Raw genomic sequence first — 21,344 nt, 5'->3', positions numbered from 1 at the left:
TATAAACAGAAGTTTTGAAATTCTAAAGTGAAAAAGCAATTTTTTGTTTTTGTTTTTGATTTGCTTATTTCTTACCTACAATGCTCCAAAGTGATATCATATGAGTTTGTAATATGCAATGCATATAATTATCATTATTTATTAATATATATTGACACAGGCTGATTACTTCTGAAATGGAATAAAGATTTTGAAATTTGATAAAGTTAGTACATTATGTTAAAAACTAAAAAGTTTACATTAGGTGAATAATTTAAACTTAAAATATTTATTTCTTAACTATATTGACTAGGGCAACATTTCAATGACCAGATTCTATAATCATGTAAGAAAACTTCAAGCTCTCCAGGGTTTTTGAAACTTGGAAAATATTTCAAAATTAGACGTATTAAAATTATTATTTCAAAAGTAAATTAAAATTTATCAAAATGAACTTGCATGTATTAATAAATATAAATGATTATAATCTAATAAAGCCAAGTACTTGGATGAAAAGTGAAAGTCAGATAATCATTTTGAAGTTTTCATTTATCTGGAGAGCACAATCTGGATCACTGAATTTTTCACTTTCAATCAAATATTGATTTTGTATTGTGTGTGTGTGTGTGTGAGTCTCTCTCTCTCTATATGTATATATGTAACTATAATACCAGTGAGTAATACAACTCTTTCAAAAATAATAATTATAATTAAGTATAAAGACTTAATTATGATTAAATCTTGAGTTTCACTATATATTGGGGAAATTAACAAAATGTAATATTAAGCAAAATATCTTTTATACTAATGTATTGTCACATTTTAGAAGAGATCTCAAACTGTCTAGGGTTAAATAAGGACTTTGAAAGAAATCGCTCTTGATTCCCGTGAAATACCACAAGATACAGCTATTTTTTAAATGTTTACATTTTTCAGAGTTAATAATTGCAATATAATTCTTGTTGAAATCATTATTTTTATATTCTTTCTCTACATATATATAACAAATATGTTATATAAATGTATTATATATTTAATATATATGTATATTTCTCACCAAGTTAAAGGTAATAGATGTGTGTGACAGGTTTATGAATTAAGAGTCATCATTAATAGACATAATCAAACTCTTACATATGCAATGGAAATAGTTTTTGAAAGCATGCTTTCTGACAGTATAATATTATTTAAAGCTCTTCTATTTAAAAAAATTATCTTTGGAAATTATCTTTACATACAGTATCTATTAAATCAATGGCAAAAGGCCAAGACACACTACTTTCATATATAAATCTAACATTTAACAATTAGTCTAAAAAATTCTTTTAGAATTAAATGATCAAAGAATTCAATATGATTCACAGGGTGTGGGGGGCAGGAGATATTGAAGCCCCAAATACAATTAAAATAAAAACTGATGCAGTTAATTTTAGAAATAATTTAATTTTGTTTATATCAAAAGAGGATATTTAAAGAAAGAAAAAATTTAAATACACATTTTTGGGCAGTTCAGGTTGCTGGCATCCTACCCCCTATCTGAAAAAGAATGCTTGTTGGCATTAGGTTCCATCAATTCGTTTGTGATTTCTAAATTAATTTTGAAGGAAACCACAACTTACTTGAAGATCCTGCTGAGTGTCTGTGTGCCTGATTTTTTTTTTCTCTGTTCACAGACAAAGCACTTCCATTGGTCATGGAAAAAAGGTCTAAATCCGTGTCTTCTCTGCTTACAAGTCTTGCCTGGGAGCAATGGAAGAGAATGTATACAATCATGAAACAAAATATGGCATTTTCTGAATGCAGCTCACATTACCCCAAATAAACAAACAGGCTCTGTCAAACAACCTTCTTCAAAATGATACCACAATCCTTTATTGCTGCCCAGGCAGAACAAATGCACTATGTCAAAGCATTTTTTGCAAATAAGAGTCGATTGTAAAATTGAGGATTGCTATTTGAGTCTGTACAACAAAAGAAAACATTTTAGTACAGTAATTTTGATGAAAATCAATATCAAAGGTAGCTGATGAAACTTTAAAGAGCTTAACATTATTTATTTGCCAAGTATATTATTTAATTTTTAATTGAATGTTAGACATGTCATATGGGGTTATTTTTTGCAAAAATTATATGTTGCCACTTATATGTATTAGTCTTATCAATAAAATTCTCTGAAATGCCTTTCACCCCATGCTTGCATACAATTAAGCTACAGACACTCTTTACCTTCTCATTAAAGCCATTATCAATATAAAAAATTATATTTAATACTAATTTTGGGATAATTATAAATATATAGATATTTCAGGACATTATTTAATGAACATAAAAATTATTTATTTTATCTCAAATTGCCTTTGAATTTGTATTACTTAGACCGAATCTAAGTGCCAAAAATAATTGCTTCTTACCTATAAAACATTGTTGTACATAATGTTGAATATCATTACATAAAGATATATTAGGATTCAGTTCTGAAATAGGGGGAAATGCCATGAGGGAAAGCAAAGCAGCCTCAGAGTAGCTGGGATTTAACCAAAACCACACTATGCTTGAAATCCTGTGAAAATGCATTGTTCTTAATGTTTGATGTTAGGAAAACTTAAATATAGCAAAATAAAAGCATAAAACCACCACTGTGGTTAAAAAGCTGTCTCCATAAGATGAGCCACAAAGACTCAAGGAACTAGTATCCAAAAATGACCCTCTTTAAAATTCAGATATTTGCCCTTCACCTTTACATCCCCCTCCCACCTTCTTCCTACTCTTAAACATATGAACTTACATTTATTTATTTTAATATACTTCTATTTTTCCAAATTTATTTATATTTTCCCTGTTTATTTGGTCTTAATTGACAAACATTGTATACATGTATCATGTACAACACATTGTTTTAAAATATATATATACACTGTGGAATGGCTAAATTGAGCAAATTAACATATGTATTGCCTCACATACTATTTTTAAGTAAGCAAGTATTGCTCTTGCTGAGTTCAGAATATAAACCATTGTATAATGTCAATCATTCTTAATGTAACTGGCTAAGTAATATAATGACATTGTCAAAAAACCTCGGTAGAAAACATTAAAATAAAATAAATAAAAATCGTTTCCAATGTATACTTGTGATTTGTATGTGCACAGGTACCCTAAAACTTAAAGTATAATAATAATAATAATAAAAGTTATACATTATTTTTGAAATGTATTTCAATAGTATCCAAGAGTACATGTCTAACATTAGAATAGCTGCATTAGAAAAGTTCCATCAATGGTAAACCTTAAAAAAAAAAAAACAGTCAAAAGTTAAGGGGAAATATCAAAGCAATACCACAATTTTGGAGAGGCTACTTAGGTAACAAGAAAAAACATGGGAACCACATAAGGGACCCTCCTGAAGACTAAAGAGGCTTTAAGATTATAAGCCTTAATATTATAAAATGAGGTTTATTTATTTAAATGTAATGACATAATTTCACTACACCTATTTAGAAAGTAGAATTCCCACTCTCCCCTAAAGACAAAACCTACAGTCAAGAAAATATTCGTAAATAAACACCTTCCAAAAAATTTATTATCATCTAAGTAATTAACATCCAAAGATGATTTTTTCCAAAGTAGAAAATAACTAGTGTCAGTTACTAATTTGGTCAATTATATAGGAAATAAACTTTAGAAGTAAAATTACCGGAAACACATGGCTTCACAATGATGCCATTTAGCAGCTTAAAAGCAAACCTAGAAATTTCATAAATGGGCTAGTTAAATGTCTTTCAGTGAATCTGGCACAGCGATATGCAACAATATTTAGATCTTATTTTTGAAAACATTGGCTTCCCAACTAAACATCATTCTCTGCTTAGTGTTAAAAAATAGAGAAATGGTAAAGAAGATACAGATTTTCTTCAATGTCATGTAAATTGTATATACAGTCATTCCTCAGTATTTGTGAGGATTTGTTTCAGGACTTCCACAGATAACAAAATCCATGGATGCTTACATCCCTTATATAAAATGGAGAATTATTTGCATATAACCTATGCATATTCTCCCTTATATTTTAAATAATCTCTAGATTACTTCTAATACCTAATTAAATGTAAATGCTACATAAATAGTTGTTATACTCTATTGCTTTTTTATTTGCATCATTTTTATTGTTGTATTGTTATTTTTTGTTTGTTTGAATATTTTCAATCCAGAGTTGGTTGACAGATATGGAGGGCCAACTTAAAAAACCTGAAGATAACTGATCACACATTCGACATTTATTCTATAAAAAGGTATGTTGGATTCCAAAATAGTGCAATATTTTTTATGGTTATAATATAATAAACAATCTCAAGTTAATGTCAGATAAGAATTTTCTCACATACAACATAATGGCAAATACTTATTAGACTGTAATTTTGCAAAATTCTTTTAGGTCTTTGTTTTTGGAACGGATCTCTTTTATCGCCCTACCTACAAGGTTTGTAATTGCCGCTCTCCCCACTTCCGCCCTATAATTTCACAATGAAATGAGGGATGTACATTTTGGGACAGGACTTTCCAAGCATTTGGATTCTGATTCACTTCCAACTTTGGCAACTTAATTAAAAAAGAGATTCTCTCTCATATATTAAACAAGAGGGATTTCCTCTTCTACATTTTTTTCATAAACAAGATTTTATTAATTATTAATTTTAAAAGTATTGTCTTTTTGGAAGTGAAGATATACAAAACAGCACACATAAAAACAAATGTCTATGTACTTATTACCCAGATATTTCTTTATAAAGGGAGAAAGCAAGTTTTATAAAGATGAAGCCCCCTTACATGCTACTTTGTTTTTCTACATATGTATCAAACATTTTAGAGTATTATTTCAAAATTAACATAAATGATATATTTTCTGCTGCTTGCTTTTTTCACTGTACATTATATATGTGAGATCTAGATTTAGTTCATTTATTTTAACTGTTAGAATAATTTGCAAATTATGGCAAAATTACAATATATACTATAAATATATCACATAATTATTTGTAATATATCTAGACATATGAGTGATTTTAAAAGCTTTTTAACTTCATGTAAAGAAAATGAATTATGCATACTCCTAAATTCATAATACATCATCTTTTCATAAACTCCTTTTCTTATGTAATAAGACAGATGTCTTGTTATATAACATATGTGGGTAGGGAAGGCACTTTAAATATTTAAAAGACATAATGTACATGCCGTAAAGTGCAAAGACCTTAAACATGAAGTTCAACTCCCATAGAAGTTTAAAACTCCCATAGAAGTTACAAAATATAGCAATGAGTTCCCTATGCCCCCTACACCCAGCATGCCTCAATGACAACATTTCACATAACCAAATCATGATCAACAAAACCAGAAAACTGACACTGTATCAATACTATTACTAAACTACTGACCTTATTAGGACTTCGCTAGCTTTCACATGCCCTAATTTTTTCTTGTTTGCAGTTCTATGACATTCTATCATATGTATAAATTATGCATACATATATGTATAGATTATGTATTGTATTAATATGTATAGATTCAACTATTATCACAATTAGGACACAAATCTATTCCGTCTTCCCAAAGAAACTCTGTTGTTCTCCTTTATAGTCACATCCTTTCCCCAATCTAAGCATGGCAACTAATCACGTTTTCTCAATTACTATAATTATGTGATGCTTAAGGATGTTATATTAATGAAATAATACAGCATGTAATCTTTTGAGATTAGCCCTTTTTAACTCAACATAACGTTCTTGAGATCGATGGAAATATTTGTATATGTCAACAGCTTTCTTGTTTATTGCTTTTTAATTGTGTGTTGTATATCCATTGTATGTATGTACCCTCATTTCTTTATTATTTTACCCATTCAATGAGATTTGAGTTGTGTTAAGTTTTGGCTATTACAAATAACACTGCTATGAAAGTTTATGTACAGTTTTTTGTTTGAATGAAAGTTCACTTCTCTAGGAAAAATGCTCAAAGGAAGAATAATTAGGTCGTATGTTAAGTGTATATTTAACTTTATAAGAAGCTTATAAAGCTTCTGAAGGTACCAGAGTCTTTACAAGCTTATAAAGCTTATAAAGTTTTTTTCTCCAGAGTGGCTGTACCATTTTCACCAGCAATGCATGAGAGATACAGTTGCTCTGCATACTTGTCAACATTTGATAATTTCAGTATTTTTTATTTTAACCACTTTAATGGGGTAGAGTGGTATTATATAGTGGCTTTAATTATTTCTCTAAGTGAACACGTTTTCATTTGCTTTTGACAGAAATAAAGAGTATGAATGTTTCTCTGATAATGTGGTTTGACTTTTCATTTCTCTTTATTTTCTGAATTGTGTCTTCGTAAGGGCAAATGCTTTTAAATATGAACTATAATTGATTTGTAACTTTTGGTTTAGGCTTTTTGCCTATGCCAGGTTTGCGGATGTATCTTACTGTTTTCTTCAATAGGTTTTATTTTTATTTATTTGATTATATTTTACTTTTTTTGGAGACAGGGTCTTGCCCTGTTGCCCAGGCTGCAGTGCAGTGGTGTGATCTCAGCTCACTGCAAAGTCTGCCTCCCCAGTTCAAGGGATTCTTGTGACCCAGCCTCCTGAGTAGCTGGGATTACAGGCACATGCCACCATGCCCAGCTAATTTTTGTATTTTTGATAGAGATGGAGTTTCATCATGTTGACCAGGCTGGTCCCAAACTCCTGGCCTCAAATGATCCACCTGCCTGGGCCTCCCACAGTGCTGAAATTACAAGCGCGAGCCACCATGCCAGGCCTCTTCAATAGGTTTTACAATTTTGGCTTTTAAATTTAGGCTCATAGTTCATCTTAAATTCATTTTTCATAAGATAAGAAGTAGGAGTCAAGATTCTTTTTTCATATAGTTATCTAGTTGTCCAGCACTATGTGTAGAAAGGGTTATCTTCCCCCCCTTGAATTGTTTTGATACTTTATAGAAAATCAATTGACCTTACAAGTGTGGGTATTTTTCTGGACTCCCTATACTTTCCATTGACAGATTCTTGTATCTTAACACATATATAAATATATATACATACATATATGTGTGTGTATATATATACACGTGTGTGTGTGTGTGTGTGTGTGTGTGTATAAAACAGTCTCAATTACTGGGGATTGATAGCAAGTCTTGAATTCTGCGTAGCACGAGTCTTACTATTCTTTTTTCAAGATTGCATTTGCTATTCTAGGTCCTTTCCGTTTCCATACACAGTTTAATATCAGTGTGTACATTTCTACCAAATATTTTACTGGGATTGCTTTGAATCTACAGAACATTTGGGGAGAATTAATTTCTTACAATTTGAGTTTTTCAACTTATTTATAAATATGGTATGTCTCTGAAATCTTTTAAAGCAGTGTTTTGCAGTTATTAGTGTAGACGGCTTGCACATTTCAATGTTAACATTTATTTTTAAATATTTTCCATTTTTGACATTGTCATGAATGAAATTTTTAAATTTAATTTTTAAACTTTATTGCTAATATTTAGAAACGTAGCATATTTTAAATTAATCTTTATTGTGTGTCCTTGAGTAAATTCACTTATGTCTAAACTGTTTGTGAGGATTTCTTAAGACTTTTATGTACAAGAAGATGTCATCTGTGAAAATCAGATGGTTTTCTTTTCCAATCAGATTTTCTTGCCTTGTTCCTGATATTAGATACAAAACATTGGGCCTTTAACCACTAAGTATATCAAGTTAAGAAAGTGTCTTCTAGTCCTAATTTTCTATGAATTTTTACCACAAATCTGTTGAATTCGTGGTAAACATTTTCTGCATATATTGAGATAATGATTGTTCTCCTTTTTATGTTAATGTGGTAAATTACAATTCTATTTTTACTAGATATAGAATTGAAGGTTGACATTTTTTTCTTCCACTTTCTTCTGGATGTCAATATTTATGATCGACAATGAACCATAATCCTTACAAATGGTCCCCTGTATATCATGTATACTTTAGCTGCTTTAAATTTTTTTCTTTCTTGTTGGTTTTCAGCAATTTGATTATGAGGTGCATAGGTGTAATTTTTGTGTTAAGCTTTTTAAATCTGTTTTCTCATATTTCTCATCAAATTTTAAATGTTTTCAGTGATTAGGTTTCACATATTTTTTCATCTCTAATCTCTCTTCCGGAAAGTCAACAACATATCTATTAGCTTGCTTGCTATTATCTGACAGAGCACTCAAGCTTTGATTTTTTTTAAGTTATTTTTTCTCTCTCTGCCCCACTTTGGAGAGTTTACCTTGCTTTGTTTCTGAGTGCACTTTTCTTCCCAATGTCTAATTTATTAAGTCCAGCCATTATTTTTTTTTCAATTAAGGTGAAACAGTTTCCAGTTCTAGATTTTCTATCTTCTTATTTTTTAAAGTTTATTTTCTCTATTAAGATTTCAATCTGTTTCCTCAACATTTAGATCTCTGAATATATTTATAATAGATGTTATAACTTGCAGGCAAGAATCTTAAAAAGGTTATCTGATTTGGTTCTAGTGATGATTTTTTTTTTCTTACAAGGCTGATTTTCCTGCTGCTTTGAAGGATTAGCAATTTTTTACTGCACACTGGACATTGTAATTTCATTTGCTGAATCTGTAGATTTTGTTAGCATCCTTTAAACTCTGTTAGCTTTTATTCTAACAGAGGCAGTTTTTATTCTAGCAGGCAGTTGATTTATTTGTTGATTAACTTGGTCTTTTTGAGGCTTACATTTATGTTTTACTATGTGGATCTAGAGGAGTTTTTTAATCCAGGGCTAGAGTCACCCCTTCCTAAAGTTTAACTTTACATGGTCTTAACTAAATGTCTGGGACGTTCTCCACTGTAGCAGGTCAGAACTCCAATGTTTCCCGGTTTTGATTGGTCTCTAGAGTCTCTGTTCAGTTCAGATATTCCCAGTAGCTATTCCCTTCTGGACCTCAATGAGTCACATAGTGCACTATATACAGAGCTTAGTACTTGGCCAAACACTTAAGGAAACCACTATACCAATTTTTGCAACACTTTCTCTAGTATTTTACCCTGTAAATACCATTTATCTCAGCAACTCTGAACACCCCTTTCTCTCTTTCTTTTCAACTCAGTGAAACTACTGAGCTCTCTTTAGGCTTCCCTTCCCTCTGCTGTAGTCCAGAAAGTGTTTCCAAGCTGTTACCTGAATTGACTGTGGAACTCATGTGTTTCTTTTATCTCAGGGATCATAGTCCTGTTCTGCCTGTTTTTCAACTTATAAAATAGTTGTTTGATTAATTTTATCCGGGTTTTATAAAAACGTTTTTCTTCAGAAGGACTGGTCTATACTACATCATAGCCCAAAGCAGAAACAATTAGGAAAACAAATAAATTGGTATTAACATTTTGGTCATTAATTTTTAAACACAATAATATATGATTTAAATATATCTATTTTCTGCATGGTTTTAATCTATTCCTCTTGCCTGCAGTACTGTGTTTCATAATATATATCCAACCAATTATTCATTTATTTAATAAAGAGTTCTTAAGTTGCCTCTAAATGTGTATAAATAATACAGCAACACACTTCTTGGTATATATTTTTTGATGGCTGTATGTAAAAATAATCTGGGAGATATATATATATATATACATACACACACACACACATACATATATCCAGAAATATATATACATCAAAAAGATACATATATCCAGAAATACATATATATATATCCAAATATATATATGTATCCAAAAATATGTATCTTTTTTTCCTCCAAGAATGGGCTTGCAGACTAATAGGGTATTCAAATACCTACTTTAATAAACACTGACAAGTTTCTTTCCAGAATGACTGTACCAGCTTCTACTTTCACCAAGTGTACACAAGGATTTTCACATTGGTGACATCCCTTTGCAATATCCAGTTTTCCATTTTTTGCCATTTGATTAGTATTGTCATAAGACAACTTAATTTTCATTTTCATTCCTCTCATCTGGAAACCGAGCATCTCTTCACATACACTTGCCCATTTAGGCATCATCTCTGTGAACCACCAATTTATATTATTTTTCTAATGTATTCATTGGGTTACCTGAAAGAGATCTTTCTGTATTTAGATATTAAGCTCTGTTAAATGAGGCACTGAAAACAGTAGTCATATACCTGTTAACCTTTTCTATAAAATCCTTAATACAAAGAGATATTTAATTTAACAGAGTCAACTGATATTTTTGCCGTATAGTTTGTACTATTCATACCTTTTTAAAAATGTATTTTTAACTGCTAAGTTGCAAAGATATTATTCCTTGTTTTACCTGTTTTACAGCTTTACCTTTCCTATTTGGATCTTTGAACCTTCTGAATTCTGTCCACTGTTGTAAAAGGTGTGCATTCATACTCCTGCATTTTTTCAATGCCATTTAGTAAACAATCTCAGCTTTCCAATCTTTATAGTACAGAGTCATAGATCTATTCCTGACCTTGCTATTCATTTCTATTGGTCTATTCATCCATTCCTGTGCCAGAACCATGAAGTTTGCTTTAGCTTTTTACTAAGCCTTTATGTCTTGTGACACAACTTACTATTCTTTTTCAAAGTTAACCCACATATTCTTGGGTTTTTAATCCTCAATACACATTTTAAGATGAGATTTATCAGGCTTGCAACAACCATTGTAATATTGGATGAGATTTCTTCTAATGTATAGATTTATTTAGGTACATTTGACACATTTTCTAGACTAAGTTGTTGCACTCATGAATACTAAACTTGCCTTGATATTATCATACCCTACCTAGATCATATTTAACAACTGAGTCAGAGATAGTCACTGAGAAAACTGCAGCCTGAGGGGTCTCAGACAAATCCCTCTCTGGAAATTATCCTTCGCTGAAGAGAACTGCCTTATCAAAGTCATACTTTCTCCTGAGGAGATACAGGACTATTAAAGCCTAGTCCTCTTGCCTCAAGCTAGGACAACCCAAAAGGGTCTTCCCCGTCTCCAGACCTCACTTTCTCTGATGCATCTCTATTGAAGGTCACCATTTTCCTCTGTTCCTTTCTGCTTCTTTCATCTCTCACAGGAGTCGTTTTGGAAAGCTCTGCTGAATAAACTCTCTGCATTCAAACATAAAACTATCAGAGTATGTTTCCTGGGAAACCTGAATTATAATTCTGTCTTCTTCAGGGAAATTCCGGAGTTTGGGGGGATCCATTTAGTCAATTAAATATAAAATTGTCTATATATTTGACGTGACTTCTGATATATTTTTGGACGTAAAGAAAATGATATTTTGTTTCCATTTTTCTAATTCCTGTCATGCAATATGCTTTGCTCTTCCTTGAAAGACAGAAATGTTATTTACTAGTTTCCTCAATATCCAGAATTTAAATGTTTGATTATGCCTTATTCTTGCCTCACTATTGAAGGTTACTAAAGAGTATTCTGGATGATACTCATCCCTATAACTAAGAAATAAAATCCACTGTCTTTTGGCATTCATTGCTTCCGATATGAAGTTAGCTGTCAGTCTAATTATTGTTTCTTTGTAGGTAATCTTCTGATTTACTAAATTTATCTTTTATAGAGTCCAGTCTAGTGTATATAAATGAAATGTTTTATTTCCAGAGTTTATAATTGGTTTGCTTGCATACCCATCTGTCTTTTCTAACATTTGATAACTTTCGCTTCATAATCTTCTGTCCTTTAATTGTGGGTGTTATTATTACATTTTTAAGAATCTTATACTAGTAACAGTTGCAGTGGTTTTTTCTTTCTGTTTTTACTTTCAGTTTTCCTCCTAGTTATAGCCTTGTACCGATTGTGTAATTATCTGCCTCCAGTTCCCTGGCACAAGTGGGCAAGTGGGGTGCTTTCATTCTCCAATACTCTTCTAGATACCTACTCTGGTCCTTTAGTCAGCTCTGTATCCTTTTGATAAAAGCCACTGATGCCTTTCCCTGCATCCACTCAATTAAAAAAAGAGACATCTGGATATTTCTATTCTACTACCATTTACCTTGTTTTTGTGTTCAGTTGTATCTATCTCTTCAATGTGAAAACAAAATGTATCATTGTAATGTATATTATTTATTTGTATATAGTGGAGGATAGAGGAGTATGGAAAAAGAATTAATATCCTTGCATTAATCTCATAAACCTATTATGATCAGTAATCTATCCAATCAGTTTCCATTCCTTTTTAAACAAGGAAAAATTAAATATTATAACTTTTTTGTTTTTTGAAAGAAAGTCTCACTCTGACATCCAATCTGGAGTACAGTTGTGCAATCTCAAGTCACTGCAATTTCCATCTTCTAGGCTCAAATGATCTTCCCACCTAAGCCTCCCAAGTAGCTGGGGCTACAGGTGTGCACCCCCATGCTCAGCTATTCTTTTTTTGTATTTTTGGGGGTACAGATGGGGTTTTGCCATGTTACCCAGAGTGGTCTTGAACTCTTGGGCTCAAGAAGTCTGTCTGCCTCAGCCTCCGAAAGTGCTGAGATTACAGGCCTGAGCCACCATGCTTGACCAAAATATTATATCACTTCTTTATCCTTGCATTCCTTGGCAGATTTATGATCTCAATTCTTGCTCTAAAGTGGCCACTAACCAATCTGTGCCAAAGTGCTAATCAATAATATGTGTAGTGTTAATGGCTTAAATTAGCAATTTTCCTTGGATAATCTACAGGCCACTTTCTTAGAGAGGTCTCTATTAAAATGCAAGAAGATATTTGCTGAGTAGTTATCTCAAATCTGTGCTTAGATTCCAAAAGTATTTTCCAAAACACATGCAATTTAGCTAGCGACTACCTTAATATTTGCTTCTCTTTCAGGAAAACTCCTTGCATGAGTTGTTCATGAAAATGATGAATATAACTGGTCTGGAAATCATAATACTCATTTCATTCAAGAAACACATGATCTTTTAATATAAAATTCTATAAGACAAGCTAAATTATAATCAGTTTTTGGTGAATGCAGAATCTGAGCAAGGGGTAATGACTGGTTGTAAACTTAGGGTCACCTGATGCATCCATTTTCACCTACCAAAAAGGCCACACACTTCTGTCACTGGTCAGAATACTCTCTTCTCTGGAAATTTCTAGAAACGCACTGAAAAATTCTTATTTTATGTGATCAGTTTTCTAGACTCCAAATTGACCATTCTCCTTCTGCTTATCTAGTAGCATATAGTGCAATTGACTTTAGCAATGCACATACAGTTATACTGCATAGCGTCTTTATTCTGATCATTATGTTGAAAACCTGGTTGTACCAAAAGCTTCAATATTTTACACTTTATTACATAGAGTGGTTGAGCTCACAATTATTTGTTAATTTTTTATATGGTTGGATTTTCTGAGTAATGAGGGTGCTTTGGTATTTCCTCCAGTTATAGCCTACAAATTCTACTCTTCTAAAATATCCAAGAAAAAAGTTTCAATTTTCCATCCACAGTAATTTTATTTTAAAGTTGTAGGATGCTAATATTTTTACATCTATCACATAAAATTAATATTTTTAAGCAATGTCACATTTTAAATTGTATTACAAGTCAAGAAAACATGTTATTATTTTAACACATGATATTTTGATATTATCCCAAATAGATACAGTTGTGATATTTTCATAGTTTAATTATAAACATATTTTAAAGTGCCATTTATTTGAGCACTAGTGTCTACAACATTTTTCTGTAACTTTAAGCACATTTCTTACCACAAGCTGAACTCTTCCACCATTAAGTACATCTGGATCTAACTCAGGCAAAAAGTGATTGCTGCATAGTGACAAAAACAGAAAGTATTTTATAATGTAAATGTAGAGGAAGCATATAAAAGAAACGCCCAACTAAAAAGCTTGAGAGAAATTCGTTATTTACAAAATGGAAACAACAGTTTTCTTAAATTAGGCTACAAGTAAAAATAAGTACAAATGTACATCTTTTCCTAATTTAAAAAAATCAATTTGAGATAAAACTCAATTTCTAATAACACTTCAATACCACTCTTCTTTGTCAAACATAAACACATGCAAAGAGCCACAGTTGATTAGTACTAGTAAAGATGGTTAACAAATTATAGAATTTTTCAACATTTTATTTGTATTTGCTTACATGTTTTAGTCGTCTTTTCAAAAAGTGAAGTTTCCTACTTTTAAAATAGCTCTAGTGTGTTTAATGTGTTATACTAATATTCAAAATAAAATTCTGTTTAAAACTAGAACAATGATATTTGGCTTTTCAAGAACTCTTGCCTTTGAAAATAATTTTTTTCTTAAAATATGACTACCTATTTAATATATCATATTTTCAAAGGAGAAAGTTTATTAACAATTGCTTATTGTTTAAAATTTTATATGTAACTTATTTATGAGTAAGGGTTATTGTTAAATATTTAAGTATATCAAAATTTCATCATGAAACATTTTTCTTATATTTTTCTTTACATCTGTTCTAATGTTTTTAATTTTCTGAACAAGACCTCTTATATCTGGTTAATAGAAATAGTAAGTTATGAATCCTATTATTGTACGTTGGTTTATAGTTCTAAGGATGCTTTCTCTTATGGTTTGGATGTAGTCTCACCAAAACCCATGTTGAAATTTGATCCCCAGTGTAGCAACGTTGGGTGCTGGAAACTAGTGGAGAGGTGTTTGGGTCATGAGGGTGGTTACCTCTCACGAATGCCTTGGTGCTATTCTTGCAGTGAGTGAGTTCTTGTTCTTGTTAGCCTGGATGAGTTCTGGCAGGACTGGATTAGTTCCCATGAGAATGGGTTGTTGAAAACCCAGTATACCCCTTGGGTTTTGCCCCTTCATGTGTGTCTATTTCCCCATATACCTTCCACCATGTTGTGACCTGGCATCAGACACCAAGCCGATTCTGGTGCCATGTTCCTTGAACAACTCAGCCTGCAGAACCATGAGCTAACTAAACCTCTTTTTTTATTATTAATTACCCAGTCTGAGCTATTCTGTTATAGCAACACAAAACAGAATAAAATACTACCCTATTAATTAAATCGATTAATAACAACATAAAATAAATTGTGCTTACATTAATTTGAATACTTAGTAAGATAAAAATTCTCAAATATTGATGCCTTTATTCCTACTTTTCTGTTCACATTACAATCTGACATAATTCAGATCACAAAGTTTTACTTTCATTTCCATATGATTTTTCACATTTTTAAATGAATTAAATGGATATAATTGATCACATATTAAAGTTAGGTTTATATATATTATTAAACGAGATTTGTTTTAAACCTATTTTGACTTGCTGTTAAACTAAGTTTTAACTGTAATAATGATAGCTTTTTGTTTGTGTGTTTGATACTCATGTGAAACAGTTACTACCCACAATGCCTGGAAATATTTCTAAAATTGTCTTTATATTCAATATTGGCTTACTTTTTTTTTTTTTTTTGAGGTGGAGTCTGGCTCTGTCGCCCAGGCTGGAGTGCAGTGGCACGATCTCGGCTCACTGCAAGCTCCGCCTCCCGGGTTCGTGCCATTCTCCTGCCTCAGCCTCCAGAGTAGCTGGGACTACAGGCGCCCCCTACCGCGCCCGGCTAATTTGTTGTATTTTTAGTAGAGACGGGGTTTCACTGTGTTAGCCAGGATGGTTTCGATCTCCTGACCTCGTGATCCGCCCGCCTCAGCCTCCCAAAGTGCTGGGATTACAGGCGTGAGCCACCGCGCCCAGCCAAGCTTACATTTTTAATAAATGCCTATAATAACACTTTTACTCCTTTGTGGATATATGTAGCTAAAACAAAAATCTTGAAAACCTATGTAAAAATATCATCTCTGGACTTTTATTTCCTTAAATCTTTGGTTCAGGATGCGTATATGCTTTATATCATATTGTTAGGGGCTGGATTCTGTCCCCTAAAATTCATATATTGAAGTTCTAACCCCTAGTACCTCAGAATATGGCTGTACTTAGAGATTGGAAAGAGGTAATAAGGTAGATAAGATCATATAGGTGTGCCTTAATCCAGTATCACTGGTGTCCTTATAGGAAGAGAAGATTAGAACAAAGACAACACAGCCCACATCCTTGTGAGGATACAGCAAGAAAGTAGCCATCTGCAAACAAAGGAGAAGGTCTCCAAAGATACTAAACCTGCTGACACCTTGATCTTGAACTTGTAGCCTCTGGAGCTGAGTGAGATAAAATAATTTTCCCTTGTTTAAACTACCCAATCTGGTATTTTGTTATGGCAGCCCTAGCAAAATGGTACATACATTAATATAACAAAAATTAATTAAGCAACTTTTAGATTTAAGGTACCTTGTTGCTAGAGAATATAAACATTTGATATCTTCAACCTTGTAGCTCACCTGTACGCCATGAGTTAGAATTATTCTCTCTCTTTTAAAGAGGAAACTGAAGCTTTGGGGCATCAGTGAAATGAATTACATGACTGGTAAAGTGACAGCCACAGGGTTGAATTATAATTTTAACTGTCAAACTTATAAATAACAAAAATAAAGCAAAATAAAACACAACCTATAATATACATGATATCTAAAAACATTTAATGAATACCACATTTTTTACTTTATAGAGTAGAATTATTTTTGTGGCTCATCTGTTGGTTTCAAGTATTACAGAATAGAGTTGTTCCCAAACATTTCAGGGTGAAAAATAGAAGGAGTAATTAAATCTATTCTATATGAAAGGCCTTTGTATTACCCGGCAACGTAGTGTATTGGCCTTTGGCTATAAAGTCATGTTTGTTTTAGCACAATTAACCTAGGTTTCAATTTTCAAGATGTGTTTACAGTACAAAAATCTAATTTAGAGGAAATGACCTCACCATTTCATATTTCTGGAACTAGTCGTTTCATGAACCCCAACCTGTGTGTGAAGCCATTGGTATGTATATTCTCTATTCCGTTCTAATTTTTCATTTGCAGTGGTATCTTTGTGGATAGGGTCTTCTTCACCTGTGAAAGAAATATGGAACGTGTACTTATTATTTAAAGAGACCAAACTTTGGCCAACCAGTTCCATCTGTGCTAAACATTTTATCACAAGAAAGAAAAAAAAATACTAACTTATGAGAGCTAAATCTGTAAGAAAACTAATGTCAGTAAGAAAAGTCATGTCAGTCACAGATTAACTGCTTTTCCTGCTTAGGTTTCAAACCCATCTATTTTGAAAAAAATACTTAAAATCAATCACCATTTATAGGGTTTGTTTTTGAGTTTTTAATTAGAAAAATCAGAGAGTTATTTTTTGGTAGACTGTAGAATTTTTCTAATATAAAAACATCTGTTCCCTATCTGTCTTTTCAGGATTAAAGTCTAATTGTTTTTATACCACTCTTATCCATATGGAGAATTTATAAATTATATTGAGTGTTTTTGAACCTGAATTTTCATTTACATAAAACTGAGCTTGCTTTGTGTAAGCTACTATAGTATTTCATGCATATCAGAGTTACACTGAAGACTAGTTGTTTTAAAGCCTTCCTCCATGGACTTGATCTTTTAGACTGCTCCATTTTTGGTTTAGGGCTTGTTGGCTTCATAAACTTGATTGACAGTACACCAGAGGGAGACACCTCTTAAAACCTAAATCACTGTAATCAAGTCAGAACAATTCTGTAGTTTAAAAACCTGAAAATTTAAAGTCAATTTATTACTTTGAAATATGCTTTTGTTATAGATGTTTGTACATAAAAAGTCTACATATTTGCAAGTTGTTTGGAAAATGAATAAAGCATGGTGCAAAACCTATTTTGAATACTCTGTGCATGTACGTGCAGACACACATACACACAAGCTTAGCATATGTCATTCAGAATATGTTGTGGATGATATATCTAACATGTCTTTCTTCTTTAAAAGTTACTGTTGTAATTAGTGAAATGACTCTAGTTTTCAATTTAAACAGATGTTGAAGCCAGGTCTCTGGAAAGCGTAAAATCTGGGTGCTTTGGGTATCTAAAACTCTGTTACTTAGTAAAGTTCCTATTGCTTCTTATGCGACCTTATGTTTCTAAAATGACTTCAGCCCTTGAAACCTGAACTTAGGCCAACTCTTCCATAGTTGCTACAATTAGAGGAACACTTACTTCACATGAAGGGATTGGCCATTGAATCCATGAGCAGACTCCATTTTCATAAATAGCCTTATAATTATACAAAAGTTATTTGTAGATTCTGGATATTAGCCCCTTGTCAGATGGGTAGATCGTAAAAATTTTCTCCCATTCTGTAGGTTGCCTGTTCACTCTGATGGTAGTTTCTTTTGCTGTGCAGAAGCTGTTTAGTTTAATTAGATCCCATTTGTCAATTTTGGCTTTTGTTGCCATTGCTTTTGGTGTTTTAGTCATGAAGTCCTTGCCCATGCCTATGTCCTGAATGGTATTGCCAAGGTTTTCTTCTAAGGTTTTTATGGTTTTAGGTCTAACATTTAAGTCTTTAATCCATCTTGAACTGATTTTTGTATAAGGTGTAAGGAAGGGACCCAGTTTCAGCTTTCCACATATTGCTAGCCAGTTTTCCCAGCATCATTTATTAAATAGGGAATCTTTTCCCCATTTCTTGTTTTTGTCAGGTTTGTCAAAGATCAGATGGTTGTAGATGTGTGGTATTATTGCTGAGGGCTCTATTCTGTTCCATTAGTCTATATCTCTGTTTTGGTACCAGTACCATGCTGTTGTGGTTATTGTAGCCTTGTAGTATAGTTTGAAGTCAGGTAGCGTGATGCCTCCAGCTTTGTTCTTTTGGCTTAGGATTGTGTTGGCAATGCAGGCTCTTTTTTGGTTCCATATGAACTTTAAAGTAGGTTTTTCCATTTCTGTGAAGAAAGTCATTGGTAGCTTGATGGGGATGGCATTGGATCTATAAATTACCTTGGGCAGTGTGGCCATTTTCACGATACTGATTCTTCCTATTCATGAGAACTTAAACAAATTTACAAGAAAAAATCAAACAACCCCATCAAAAAGTGGGCGAAGGATATGAACAGACACTTCTCAAAAGAAGACATTTATGCAGCCAATAGACACATGAAAAAATGCTCATTATCATTGGCCATCAGAGAAATGCAAATCTACCTAATACTAAATGACAAGTTAATGGGTGCAGCACACCAACATGGCACATGTATACATATGTAACAAACCTGCACATTGTGCACATGTACCCTAAAACTTACAGTATATAAAAAAAAGAAATGCAAATCAAAATCACAATGAGATACCATCTCACACCAGTTAGAATGGTGATCATTAAAAAGTCAGGCAACAACAGGTGCTGGAGAGGATGTGGAGAAATAGGAACACTTTTACACTGTTGGTGGGACTGTAAACTAGTTCAACCATTGTGGAAGACAGTGTGGCGATTCTTCAAGGATCTAGAACTAGAAATACCATTTGACCCAGCCATCCCATTACTGGGCATATACCCAAAGGATTATAAATCATGCTGCTATAAAGACACATGCACATGTATGTTTATTGTGGCACTATTCCCAATAGCAAAGACTTGGAACCAACCCAAATGTCCATCAATGATAGACTGGATTAAGAAAATGTGGCACATATACACCATGGAATACTATGCAGCCATAAAAAAGGATGAGTTCATGTCCTTTATAGGGACATGGATGCAGCTGGAAACCATCATTCTGAGCAAACTATCACAAGGACAGAAAACCAAACACCGCATGTTCTCACTCATAGGTGGGAATTGAACAATGAGAACACATGGAAAAGGTGGGGAATATCACACACCGGGGCCTGCTGGGGGGTGGGGGGAGGGGGGAGGGATGGCATTAGGAGATATACCTAATGTAAATGACGAGTTAATGGGTGCAGCACACCAACATGGCACATGTATACATATGTAACAAACCTGCACGTTGTGCACATGTACCCTTAGAACTTAAAGTAAAAAAAAAAAAAAGGAAGTAGAAAAAAATAATTATACAAAAGTTATAAGACACACTCAAACAAAGGGAAGATTTGGCATTGCTACACACTGCATTGGGTCTCCTTTCTAGCAAAACCCCAGCTACTGATCTGGTTTCCTTAGTGACCAGGCCAGATGTTGGACAGCACAGTGACAGAAAACAGTGATGACTCAGTGACCCTGATGATCAACTGAGCCCAAGACTTGAAACTCACCTACTCCTGATATGGAGAGAATCCTTTTGTAATAAGCAAACTTTTAGTTAAAACAGAAATAATCTCAGTCTTCCCGTTCTTAAAAATAGTGACATATACTTGCAATGGTCACTTTTTAAAGTACTCATTTTGGAAAGCTTTCCTCAATTCTACAATAACACTTCATAAACACTAAGTAATTTTACATCAAAACTCAGCCAAAGTTCTAAACAATTCCTGAGTAAAAAGGAGAGATTTCATCATAAGGATCCAATTCTTATTAACCATTTTAACCCCAAGGCATAAATTGGTAGATTGGCATGAGCTCAGTGTAAGAAACAGAACAAGCATAGTGGTGAAATTGGCTGGATGTACTTGAAAATACTGCAATTCAAATGTTAGAGGAAGTGGTTCTGTCTCAGCAAAATCATTTCAGAATTACTCCTGTTACTGAGGAAGAGAAAGTAACATTTATTCTTGGAAGCTTCAGAAGTCCTTCTTTTAGCAACTTGTGTAGGAAGAATAAGGGTGACCTGGATAAATTAACAGATACTTATCAGTTTCCAGTTAGGCTGCCCAGTAATTCCTTCCTTTCAATATTAGAAGAAGCAACCTTCTGCCTTCAGAACACTAATCCCTTTGTCCACAATTCCTTGCTACTTCTATGGGTCTTGCATCATCAATTCCCTATATTATCAACCTAAGAAAAATGCCTTCCTTTGATTCTTGCTGTCCTCCAGTTACTACTGTTTATATATGCTTTTTACTTCAAAACACAACCTTAAGTAATTTTATTTAAACATTTTTTGACCTTTTATTATAAAAATAATACATACTCATTATAGGAAATTTAGAAAGTAAAAAGTCAAAGAAAAGACAATCTGCAACCACCATTATCAAGACAACCACTGGTTAATATTTAAAGGCATTTACTTGTAGCTGTTTTCACATTTTTTTGTTTTGACTTTAGTTTACACACATAGTTGTTCCTCAGTACCCATAAGGGATTGGTTCCAGGACCTTCTTTGAATACAAAAATTGGTGGATGCTCAAGTCCCTGATAGGAAATGGCATTTGCTTATAATCTGTGAACATCCTCCTAGGTACATTAAATCATTTATAGATTACTCATAATGCCCAATATAATATAAACTGTTATACTAATTTTTTTAGGAATTAATGAAAGAAAAAATCTGTACATGTTCAGT

The 21,344-nt window shown here is 32.7% G+C and overlaps 1 protein-coding gene across 4 annotated transcripts in view; it reads right to left on the bottom strand.

Moving 5' to 3' along the window:
* Positions 1 to 21,344, bottom strand: part of LRRIQ1 (leucine rich repeats and IQ motif containing 1) — a 222,972-nt gene that overhangs the window by 17,689 nt on the left and 183,939 nt on the right. The window contains exons 24-26 of one of the 4 annotated variants that reach the window (XM_016923928.4): positions 16,837 to 16,966; positions 13,724 to 13,784; positions 1,599 to 1,719 (exon numbers count right to left, since the gene is read on the bottom strand). In XM_016923928.4, the coding sequence (XP_016779417.4) occupies positions 1,599 to 1,719; positions 13,724 to 13,784; positions 16,837 to 16,966 (312 nt within the window). Of the gene's footprint in view, positions 1 to 1,485; positions 1,720 to 13,723; positions 13,785 to 16,836; positions 16,967 to 21,344 lie in introns of those variants that run through there. The other 3 variants (XM_016923929.4, XM_016923931.4, XM_016923930.4) reach the window with 3 other exon arrangements.

This window comes from Pan troglodytes, chromosome 10 (genome assembly GCF_028858775.2).
Source record: "Pan troglodytes isolate AG18354 chromosome 10, NHGRI_mPanTro3-v2.0_pri, whole genome shotgun sequence".
Lineage (NCBI taxonomy): Eukaryota > Metazoa > Chordata > Mammalia > Primates > Hominidae > Pan > Pan troglodytes.
The sequence above is the reverse complement of the archived record's forward strand: the minus strand, read 5'-3'. Positions and strand labels throughout refer to the sequence as shown.